This window comes from Anopheles coluzzii, chromosome 2 (genome assembly GCF_943734685.1).
Source record: "Anopheles coluzzii chromosome 2, AcolN3, whole genome shotgun sequence".
Classification (NCBI taxonomy): Eukaryota; Metazoa; Arthropoda; class Insecta; order Diptera; family Culicidae; genus Anopheles; species Anopheles coluzzii.
In genome coordinates this window covers 97,505,643-97,518,045 of record NC_064670.1, presented here as the reverse complement: position 1 = coordinate 97,518,045, position 12,403 = coordinate 97,505,643, and the positions used below count along the sequence as shown (strand labels likewise).

The following is a 12,403-nucleotide window of genomic DNA, read 5'->3' as shown; positions in this document are numbered from 1 at the left end:
TCCTATAGCTCGTCATTATAGCAACTCCTTCATTGTCCTTCCACACATACGGGACCAAGTATCCTTCTGAGCATCTTCCTCTCGAACGCGGCTAAGAGGGCTTCGTCAGATTTGGACAGTGTCCATGTCTCAGAGGCGTATGTGAGTACTGGTACTATATAGGTACTATATAGTCCCAGCTTCGTCCGTCGCGACAGATTCTTTGAGGTGAACTGATTTTTCAGGCTGTAGAATGACCGGTTGGCATCCAGCATCCTTGCGCGCAACTCAGCTTCCATGCTGTTGTCGTTGCTGACCTTTGACCCAAGATGGGTGAATTCTGGGACGACTTCAAAAGTGCGTTCACCTATCTGCACGTCACGCCTACGTAGATTCTGATTATTTATTGGTAGGCCCGCTGTTGTTACCACCATCAGTTTGGTCTTTGCCTCGTTTATCTGCAATCCGAGGTTCTCTGCCGCCTGCTCGAACCCTTGGTAGGCTTCTGCTACATAGGAGAGCCGCAGACCAATGATGTGACCCTTGGTGGTCCTTAGAGTTTTCCGTCCACCCTCACCTGGCAAGTGACGTTGGTCATAGTCATTCGAACTAGCCTTATAAGTTTGGCCGGAATTCCAAAAGAGCTCATAGCGTCATACAGTTTTACCCTGGCTATGCTATCATATGCGGCTGTGAAGTCAATGAAAAGATGGGATGTGTCGTGTCTGTATTCAGCCATCTTCTCCAAGATCTGCCGCATGGTCTGATCTGATCAGTGGTTGATTTTCCGTTTCAGAATCCTCTTTGATAGTTTCCGACTATCTCTTCGACGTGCGGGACAAGGTTCATACGTATCTAAACTACAGATTAATTGATTGATTGAGTTTAATTTCAAGTTAGTTTGCTAACCTTGCTAGATATGCTCCATTGGAGCATTCAATATTTTAAATAACAATCATAACCATAATTTTACATCTGGACACAAATATTATTTATTTAGGAATTTAAAATATGCCCTCGGGATAAAAAATGACGACTTTCGGAGGCTTAAGGTGTGTGTTGGAGCAAATATTGGGACACTTTGCAGAAAATTAGCAACCAAATAGGCAAAAAATGATCACATATAAGTAATATCTAGCATACATCAAACATCTACCTCATCTGCATACAAGTCAAAGCAAATTGCTGGGTATGTTCTGAACAATCAATCCCTCTCGGAACTCTTTCTTTGAGAACTACTGTAGCACATATTCGTAAGTTAAATATATGTTCAGCAACATCAGCAACATTGATTATTTACGTTTTGATAGACGATATGATGCTCCAGTGTTGCTCAACCTAAAGTTTTTATAATCCAGTTAACAGTTTTACATCGGCCGCACAACGCAACGAGTAACTTTCAGTAATGCAACGAATTACTTTGACATTTCCTCGAACTGCCGCTCCCTGCCCGTTTGATAAATTCAATTTGTTGAACATCCTGCTCTGCCATTTTCCAAAACTGACACACAATTTTATCTCATTACAAAGCCCTTATTTCTCCCATACTTCAAATTGTTGCTCTCTTCCCCCATATCCTCTCTTCACTAAACAATACGAAGGTGAACGTTGTTCATCACAAAGTTATGACAACGGTTCAGTGAAAGCCGTCGTCTGGCACAACTTCTCGTCGACAGCAGCATCCGTCGTAGCGGCCGAACTTTTGTCCCTTCCCTCCCCATCCCACCCAAAAAGGTTACCTATCCTGCAAAGCTCGACACTTCCGAAGAATCTCCCTTCCCCCCCCCCCCCCCCTCCCCTTATGCTTCAAAGTTTCCCCCACGCTAGCCGGCTAAATGGGCAAAAGCCGCGAAAGTCGCCCACTCCAAAGCGCCCCAAAGTGTGGCACAGAAACTGAGAATGAATCATTTATTGGACTTAATTAACCCGACGCAATTCACAGGAAAAGGGAGACCGATGGAGGGGAGAGAGAGAGAGAGAGAGAGAGAGAGAGAGAGAGAGAGAGAGAGAGAGAGAGAGAGAGAGAGAGAGGAAGAGCGCTACCGGGCGAGTTGGCGAAACATTACGAAGTGGAAAACTTTCCGTTACGACGTGTCAATAAACCTCTCCCGGGTTTGGGGGTCCCTTCTGCTCACTGAGCGGAAAAAAAACTTTCAATCCGGTTAGGTTAACTATCCGGAAAATTTATTACCATCTCTTCCTCCCCTCTTTTTTGTGCTGCAAGAGACACCAGCAAAGCAAATGATGGTCTTACCTAGAAGTATGTGAGAGCAGGGTTCCTCACTCAAAAAAAAGCTTAAAAACACACACACTTCAAACGTCCTTTAAAAGTGAACATTCTAAGAGGACGGCGGCTGCTGTTTGCATACCTGCTCCGGATACTGCTCCTTTAACGTTCCGTGCATATTTTTTTTTCTAAGCTCCCTCGTCCCTCCTTACTCGTTTCAGCGTACCTGCTGGTGGAATGAGGTGTGCAAGGAAGAATTCCAGCAGCTGTTCCGATGCCGCTGTCCACAGTGGTCGTACTGCAGGTGAGTGTCCTTCTGCCCGGGTGGTGTACTCGCATGCCCGGGACACAATGCGAACCATGCCAACTTTTATCGCAATGCAGCACAAGCCACCGGCGTGTGTGTGTGTCCTCTGTGATCGTTGCTTTAGCTGTAGGAGCTTTTTTGCTTGTTAAAATGTGTTCTTCCACTAACTATTTTCGCTTTACCTTTTGTTTGACTCTATTCGTTTTTTTTTCTTTTGCTCTGCTTGACATTCCCGGCTCCCCGACTAGATCACCCGGCCGGTACTATAACGCGTACTGCTCCATGACGAACACGGGCTACATCTGGACGCAACCGACGTGGGACTGGGAGACGGCTTAACCTCACCGGCTTTCGCGATGGCAAGGTGGCGATGGTGTGATGTCTATCCGCTGACGAGACGCCTCGAGACACACGCTGTCATAACGAGCAGTGTGAGGAGCCGCTTTTGGAGAGCAGCGCCTATCGTTTGTTGAATCTGGATTTTGTAAGGATTACCAGTAATTAAAGTGTTAATTAAAATTGCATCAGTTTAGCTTAGGTTGGCGCACCGTAGCAGGTGGCCGTTTTGCGGTTAGCTAAACTTTCTACATTATTCTCAATCCGTGCAGTAGCAAGAGCAGTGTTTATGTAATTTTATGTTATGCTAGAAGAAAAAACACATTTCATTTTCAACACCATGTAAAGCTTTACTCTGTAATACATCATGCAGACAGCACAAGTGTGCAAAAACGCAAGGAAACAAAACCAACATCATCAAAAACTAGAACGCACTAGAAGACCAAACGTTTTATAGACTTACATTTTTACACCAAACCAAAAAAAGAAACATAAACAACAGCTACAAAAGCGACATAATCGAACCGAAAAACCAAAAACGGAAATCAAATTTACACTCATCCGCATATCAGCGAACCTGAAACGTGTTTGTGTGAGTGTATTTTAGCGTTTAGGGAACAACTAATTTGGTAGAAACGCATGTTTTGTAGCGGATAGCGATTAGTGAATAGTGACCAAACCAAAAAGGGCCCTTATAGTGCAGCTTGGTGTGCTTTATTTTAAAGCCAGTCCGTGACACACGTACACGAAATGGTTGTAGAAGCAGCCCGGGGGCGCAACGCAATTGTTTCCTTTTTGGCTGTAGGGGTTTTTGGGGGTTTTCGGGGGAGACAAACACGGGATGTCCTGCAGAGCGTTTTGCAGCTCAGCGGAGGAGAATATGTGTTATGGTATAAATAATACACGCACAATGGAAGCTCAATGTTTTATTGATTTAGTTGAAAACAGAAACCAACAGCAAGTGTGTTTTAATGTTATGCCGTTGAATAAAAGTGCAACGAAATAGATTCTTTCTTTTTTTGGATTTTGAATTACCTGTTTACGCAGAGTGAATAAAATAATGAGAAACAATACATAGTACGGTAAATGTACCAATGGTGGTGCAATTTGTAGGAGTACAGATGTGGTTTAATGGATTTAAAGTGTCAGGAAGGTAAATTTATGAATATTTTAACACATAGCAATTGAAATATGTTTTATCTTGGCAATCACAACCATTTTTTACCATTTTTTACACATAAAATTTACGAAAAAATACATATTTTTGTGACTGCTTCTTTGTACCTATAATGGTGGTAATGGTTCCTATAGTCGTCGTATTGTGTTCCTATAGTGGTGGTAAACAAAGCTACCTCAAAAACTGTTCATAATATCAATGGATCTTAGTTTTCAAGTTTTGTTCGTATTAATAGCAAGAATTACTACCTGACTGTATTGATTTCTTGCTTAATTTGATCGGAAAAAATGTATAAATTTGATTGATGAAACCTGTAAGAGATTGCATGATTTGAAGTCAATTTTTCACTCAGCAAGAAAAGCGAATTTTGGCCTTTTTTGGGAAAATTACTTACCGGAAACTTATTTCTGTTGTTTCTCTCTCTCTCTTGTTGGCCTGCTCACGATAGAGCACGTCGATGAGATATGGACCGGTCAACAATTATTCTCCAGGATGCTCGGTCCCTGACTGCAGCCTCCCATCCATGCAGACACCCGATATCCGTCAGGTCTCGCTTCACCTGATCCAGCCATCGAGATCGCTGTGCTCCTCTGCGCCTTATGCCGAACTGGGCATCGCTGTCGATCACCTTCTTGGTGGGGGGCATGAGCCCGGCATCCTCATGACATGCCCCAGCCATCGTATTCTACCAGCCTTCGCCACCGTTAGAATGTTCGGTTCGCCGCACAGCTCAGCAAGCTCGTGGTTCATCCTTCTCCTCCACACTCCATGCTCAAACACACCGCCAAAGATGGTCCGGAGGATGCGTCGCTAAAACACACCTAGAGCATTTGCATCCTCCGCTCGGATGGTCCAGGACTCGTGTCCGTAGAGGACCACTGGGCGAATCAATGTGCGATACTTCTGACATTTCGTGCGGGCTTGAAGTCTTCTGGATCTCAACTCAACTAATACACTGCTTCCCAGATGGTCTGAGTCTCCGGCAAGCAGGTACTTCGTCTTCGTTGTCCTGCCGATGTCATCTGCGAAGCCAAGAAATTGGAGAGACTTGTAGAGGATCGTGCCACGGATGTCGTTGTCTAGCCCCGCTCCTCGAATGACACCTTCCAGAGCGATGTTAAAGAGCAGACAGCAGAGTCTGTCACCTTGTCTCAGATCCCTGTGAGATTCGAACGATTCGACACTCTCACCTTGCACTGCACCCAGTTCCAGCTGTTTTTATTGATTTTGTAACTATAACGACTATAGGAACATGCCTGTTTTGTGTACCTATAATGGCACTATGGTAAAAAACACCTAAAAATAAATAAATATGGTCAAAAGGCAATACATTTTAGTAAAACAATATCATTTCATAACAGTTACGTTAAGAAAAATTATAATTGCGTTGTTATGTAGTCTTTAAGAACGTTAACCAAAATATGAGTTTCGCTATGAAATACTAAGGATTTTGGAAAAAATGTTGACACATTTCACAATATAATGGATTTTTCGGTCATTAAGTAACGGAATGGCCCCATTTATCTTTTAAACCCTTTGTAAAAGGTTAGAGAACATTTCACTTACTTACTTACTTATCCGGCGTTACAACCGCTTTGCGGTCTTGGCCTGCCTCAGGAGTGACCGAAACCGCTCACGGTCTCGCGCCTTCGTCTGCCAGTCCGTTATCCCGGCCTTAATGGAGGGACGCCTTCACGCCATCTTGCCACCTAAGTTTGAGCCTACGACGCCTCCTCTGTCCTTGTGGACGGCCTAAAAAGACTTTACGGGCTGGGTCGTCCGTTTCCATGCGTACAACATGGCCAGCCCACCGGAGCCAGGCGAGCTTAATACGCTGTACGACAGTGAGGTCGCCGTACATCTCGTATAGCTCGTCATTATAGCGGCTCCTCCATTGTCCTTCCACACATACGGGGCCAAGTATCCTTCTGAGCATCTTCCTCTCGAACGCGGCTAGGAGGGTTTCGTCAGATTTGGACAGTGTCCATGTCTCAGAGGCGTATGTGAGTACTGGAACTATATAGGTACTATATAGTCCCAGCTTCGTCCGTCGCGACAGGTAGAGAACATTTCACACAAACATAAATAACTTAATTTCTTTTAATTTATAGTATGGAACGCATTTTAGTGCAATACCACCACTAATGGTACTACCATCACTATAGGTAGGGGAAGGTAGGTAAAGACGGACACTGCGGGTAAGATGGACACTTCTCATAAATGCATGAAAAAGGTAATTTTCGAGTAATTCAACAATGTAGAATCCAAACTGAAGGTAAAACAACACATTTGAGAACATTTTTCGTGTAATATATGCGAAATTGGTTAAATTTACGAACAAAACAAATTTTCAATTGTGCGCAGCTTTTTGGATCTAATTTGATTACTGCAGGTCGTAAGCTCTGTAACTTGCATTGTTTATATTTTAGGAAGTTTCATTACATCAACGATTTGTCATGAATGTTAAGCCAAAAAATCTGGCGAAAAAACGAGAATGAAAGAATTAACAAATCTTGTTTTCTGCTGGTTTAAACATCCTGACACCAAAGCGGGAACTACGGACACTTTGTGATAGGGAAAGATGGCCACCGAATTTGTTGAGTTATTTTACTTTTTATATCAATTGATGATGAATACATTTCTTCAAACACCTTAAATAAGGGTATTTTGAAGCTATAAACCAATCAGCAACTTAAGAAAGTATTGAAATATGCGAGGAATGAAACACTGGTCAAAATAGCAGTCATGCGTTATGATATTACTCGCTCGACGCTGATGAGGTTCTTCACGAAATCCAATATTTTGTCACGACTTGGACAACTTTCATAATAAAAAAGATGAAGTACTGATATCAAATCGTTCAGGAATAGATGAGAGATTATATGGCTTTACAGAATGGGGTTCAAAAAGTTCAATCTTCAATGTAAGAAATGGCTGGACCTATTAACAAGTCCCTCAAATATGCTGTGGTCGCGGACTTTCTGCGGAATAATATCCTAAAGCGAAGTTTTAAATTGCTGTTCTGTAAGCTGATGCAACGTCCACTGTTAGTGCCCAATATTAAAGAAGATGCCTGAAATTCTGCATTCTACGTTCTATTAGAAGCGGTGCTTACAATTCCTAAATTCACGGCTGAATGAATCGTCGTTGCAATTGGCCAAGAATTGGTTTATAAACGTACCAGGACGTGGAAAGCGATAGAATTTGTTAAATTACTGTAAAACTCTTCAATTTCCAACATTTTCTAAAGGTTTCCATCTTAGACTTCATGGTGTCCATCTTTCCCATATCAGGTGTCCGTCTCACCCGAACATTTCCAAACTGCACGAAAAAAATCATGTTTTTCATTCATGAAAAAAACGCAAAAATCGATAGAAGTTTTAAACTTTCAATACATTTTCTGATAAAACATGAGTGTAAGATAATGTATGCACATTTTCATGGTCGTTGCACCTATATATCCTTAGATTTTTACCATTTCCCTTAACGTGTCCGTCTTTACCTACCTTCCCCTACGTTTACCCTATGCATTGAAAGACAAAAGTGTTTTTAAATATGTAATGAAAGATTCATTACATATGGTACAAAAGAAAGAAAAGGTTCCACGTTTATGGTTACACTGTTAAAAACGTATTATTTATTATATACCTATTGATTCATACAAATAAAAGCTTGCAAACAAGTGATCAAAATGAGTGGTATCAATAAGCACTGGCTGCATAAATAGAACACATTTTAAATAAAATCAATTTAAATATTTAAAAAACACACACAACATCAAATAATCAAAGGCAGAGGCGAAAGTAAGCAGCAAAAAGTAATTATCTCCCACTTTGCTTCATCCCGGAGCGATTCACTTCATGATACACAGATTTTTAATTTACATTTAATGCTGTTTTCTACCCCACCCCCATGCGACACAAACACGAGAGAGGAGAGTTTTCCTTTTCCTCCAATCATTGAAAGAAAAAAAGCTTTTCGCTCCTGCTTCTCCTGCTATATTTACACTTACACAAATCCTAGAAAGAAAGCCAAAGTCCCAGCCTGTGAGCTAGCAACAACGCTAAGCTTTAGAAAAACAGCATTTCATTAATGCGTTACAGTGCGGATGGGAGGGGGGAGGGGGGGGTTTGTAGTTAGCTCCCTCCCTGCTCCCCCTCCCCAGGAGTAGCGACAAAAATAGGTAAACCCAAACCATGGCTAAATGGTAGCGAATGGTGAAATCGAGCACATACCGACAGCATATGCTAACTTACAATACCAAACAAGCAAGCAAGCAAGCAACAACAGTAACTGGAACAAAATCGTTACATGTCAAAGACATGCCTCCCCCTGGACGGTGGGTGGAGGAGGGTGGGGGGGGTGAAGGGAAACAGAAAAATTGTCCCCCGACTCCCCTTGTGCTTGTTTCCCTGTCCGCAACAGTGACGCACAGTGTGTGCCACATACTGAAAACAGCCACTGTGCGTGTGCTTGCGTGTATGTGTGTATGGCGGCGAAGGAAAATCGAAAGAAAAATAGCGTCCCCGCCCCCAACACCAGAACCGCCACCCGAACCGAGGGTCGTGGCGATACACAAGGGCAAGAAAATTCAAATCATTTGCCACACGGTAAACGAAATTGTCGGTTCAACGACGACGACGACGACGACGACGACGAGCGCACGTTTCCGGTTCTGGGACGGAAGTAGTCACAGCGAGTTCCCCAGCAGCAGCAGCAGCAGCAACAGGTTAGTTTTGAAGGGTGGAAGTGTAGAATTATTTGATCTTTTGCGTGTGTTGAAAAGAGTGTGCTTTAGTGTACTTTAAGATGGAATGTCCACGTGTAATGATAAATTGATGAACAAGTGAACAGAACACGGGAACATCAATTGAGTGGAACGAATGTGTTAAATCAATTGGAAATTGAAACGTTTAACACCGGTGTAAACGGCTCAACACGTTCAGTGCATTGATCCACGTTGATTCAATTGACCGATGCACTACATTACCACCAGAGCTCAATGAACGGTCAGTGAGGTGCAGCAGTAGCTGCAACCGGAATCCCCTTGTAGCCCGTGGATGGAACATCAACCACCTGGGGGGGGGGGGGGGGGGGGTAAACCTATCTACCGGTGGGGATGGGAAACATCACATTCAATCCAAAAACAGTTTCAGTCTCCATTTCCCCTCCCTTTATCCCTTTCCACATTATGTATGTATGTATCCTGTCCCATTGATTCCACGCGACAACCACTCCAAACAACAACAACAACAACTGTTCTGTTCATATGGAGGGAGGTTTTGGATCGATTGCCGCTTGTGCCACAGCTGCAACTCGTCTCGTTGATGTGTGGTACCGTGCGATAAGCGTTCGGTTTCGGGCATGATTATTGGTGGCAAGCCCGTGGCTGATTGTGCTTGCTGCCACGTGTGTGTGTGTGCGCTTGCCCATGTGCCCACGAGTGACGAGTGATATTATGTAAATTTCGTTATTTGATCTCTCATTTCTGCTACTTTTTCCTGCATGAGCGAATGATGCCACGTAACGTACGCACGCACGAGGTAATGATAATCGTATCCTTTACGTGGCATGATGTTTATTTTGCGCGTGTCTGTGGGGAGGGTTGTTTTTTCTGTTGTTATACTCTTCCATTTATGCATCTCAATTCAATTTGAGTTGGCTCTTTATGATGATTGATTGCGATAAATTTGAGGGATTTTTTCCTTCTATTTTCACCCCTACAGTTTCCTCCAGTTTCCCTTTGTGTTAATTTTAATTACAGTTTGTGCAAGGTTTTCGTGTGTTTTGTAATATTACTATTTCTCTATGTTTTTGTTTTAGGAAGTAATTTAATGTCTCAGTTTAACAGATAAGTTCTTTTAAATTCCACATACTTTGTAACTACAACTCACATTTTTTTATTAATTTAACCCTTTTTGCCATTTCACTTCTCTTCCGCTTTTGACCCGGAAGCTTTTGCAAGCAAAGCTTTAACGAAGAAAGCTCCTTCTGTTTTTTTTTTTGCAGCGTAATCAGAGACAAACACCACATAACTAGCACGTAACGTTTGAGCAGTGTTACAAAATGTCACTGTCAACTTCTTCTTCTTTGGCACAACAACCGCTGTCGGTCCAGGCCTGCCAGTACCCACTGGTGAAGTGAGCTTGGCTTTCAGTGACTTTTTGTTACCATAGCAGGATAGTCAGTCCTACGTATGGGGGCACGGTCTATTCGGGGCTTGAACCCATGACGGGCATGTTGTTAAGTCGTTCGAATTGACGACTGTACCACCAGACCGGCCCTAGTCACTGTCAATGTCATCAAAAATTCTGACAAATTCATGTCAGCGTCAGGAGCTCTACTGTGATGATCAGAGGTGTGACTCAAACAGTTGGTGTGACCCTCACATGCTTGGTGGCATGCTTTTGTGCAACCAGGTCTTGGTCAGTCACTTGGTTGTGACATTTTCTGCCGGTGATTATCAGTTCGAGTGATCCCAAGCAACAAAATGAGCATGTTTTCTCGCGCAATTACTTTATCATTCTACCCAACAGACCATCAAAGCGGACAGAGCGAGAAAACATGCTCACTTTTTTTGCTTGGGACCACTCGCCCAGTATGTGGGGATTGGGTGCTACTAAAAAGGTCATTAAACATGTGATTGGTCGACCAACTGGATGAGTTTCACCCCTGATCATCACAGTTGTGTACGTGAGCTAACTTGAATTTCATGACAATCATGAGTGTTGATGACTTAAACAGTGGCATTTGGCAGCACTGTTCACATGTGATCAATTCTGCAACATGTCACTGACAGAGTCATGATAAATTCCGACTGAAACAAATTCATGTTAGCGTCACGAGCTCTACTGTGATGATCAGAGGCGAGCCTCAAACAGTTGGTGCGACCCTCACATGCTTGGTGACATTTTGTGCAACCAGCTCTTGGTCAGTCACTTGGTCGTGACATTTTCTGTCGGTGATCATGGGAGATACGCGGTGAATGCGAGTGGTTCCAAGAAACAAATTGAGCATGTTTTCTCGCTCTGTTCGACCCGACATACAATCAAAGCTGACAGAGCGAGAAAGAAAGCCCTTTTTGTTGCTTAGGACCACACGCCAAGTACATTCCAAGAATGTCGTGACTATCACAAAAGAAAATGTCGTGACCAAGTGAGTGACGAAGTTTTGGGTGCTAAACAAAATGTCACCAAGCATGTGATTGATCCTCCAACTGTTTGAATCTCATCTCAGATCATTTCAGTTGTGTACGTGAGCTGATTTGCGCTTCGTTTCAGTCATGAGTGTTGGTGACTTAAAAAGTGACATTTGGCAGCACTGTTCACAGCCAGAAAAAAAATCATGATTATGCTTGCAACGAAATTAAGCTAAGCTTGTCAGTCAGAGTATCGCGTTAAACTCAAGCACTCGCGCGTCGCGTTCGGCATGTCATGACGCACTTTCATTGAGTATCAGCGATGAGCATCAAGCTACCACGGAACAATAAACATTGTTTACGGTGGTGATCGTCACGTGATGCTCATGACATTTTGCAGCACTGCGTTTGAGTAAAATGGTGGTTCATGTTTTGAATATTCTGAATATTTTATAACAATTATAGTTTAAAATAGTATTAAGCATCACATTATCGTTGTCTATTATTTATTTCTGTCATACTGGATGAAGTTGTTTTGATTCTAGCATTAATTTGTTGCAGCCTTTCGCATGGATGTTTTAGTTTTGCGAAACTTTTTGGATTCTTTCAACAATTTATTGGCATTTTCGCGCAAACTTAAAAAAAACAAAAAAATCTATCCTAATGCTATAATTTATTAACAATAATTAATACACATTATTTACAAAGCGTCTTCGTTCGAAGCATTATTTTCCATTCATTATTTTCAAAACAGCAATGAAAAAATCCCTCCCCAAATCCAAACCAACTATCAAACACAGACCGAAAGCTCCCCGAAAGCTCACCACGCGAAAGCTTTGGCTTTTCTTTGCCACGCGCTTTCTCTCACTCTCTGGAAAAGCGTGAGAGAATTTTCCGGAGAATTTTCCACCATCGCCAAACACCGTTACTACGAGCACGTTTACGACTGCACTCACCAATACAGCCATCCAGCGGAGGAATGTTGAACTTGAACACAACGCTTCGATCTCTCTCTTTCTCTTTCGCACACCAGGGAAAATGGGCTTGTTTTCATTCTAGCGTTTATTCCCCCTTTCCTCCTTTATGCGTGTATGTGTGTGAGTGAGGGTACAATCTTCACGATAGAAAAACACACAAACACATAAGGCATCGTACAACCGTACAGGGGGAACAGTGTCACCGTTCTTGCTATCAGTCAAACTGTCCACCCGTTCGTGTTTGCTGCTGCTGTGTTTCGCG

The 12,403-nt window shown here is 42.8% G+C and overlaps 1 protein-coding gene across 1 annotated transcript in view; it reads left to right on the top strand.

Annotated features, from left to right (window-relative positions):
* Window positions 1-3,856, top strand: part of LOC120951699 (uncharacterized) — a 281,600-nt gene extending 277,744 nt beyond the window's left edge. The window contains exons 4-5 of the mRNA XM_049605379.1: window positions 2,428-2,510; window positions 2,762-3,856. Of these exons, the coding sequence (XP_049461336.1) occupies window positions 2,428-2,510; window positions 2,762-2,852 (174 nt within the window). The 3' untranslated portion in view covers window positions 2,853-3,856. The remainder of the gene's footprint in view (window positions 1-2,427; window positions 2,511-2,761) is intronic.
* The last annotated feature ends 8,547 nt before the right edge of the window (window positions 3,857-12,403 follow it).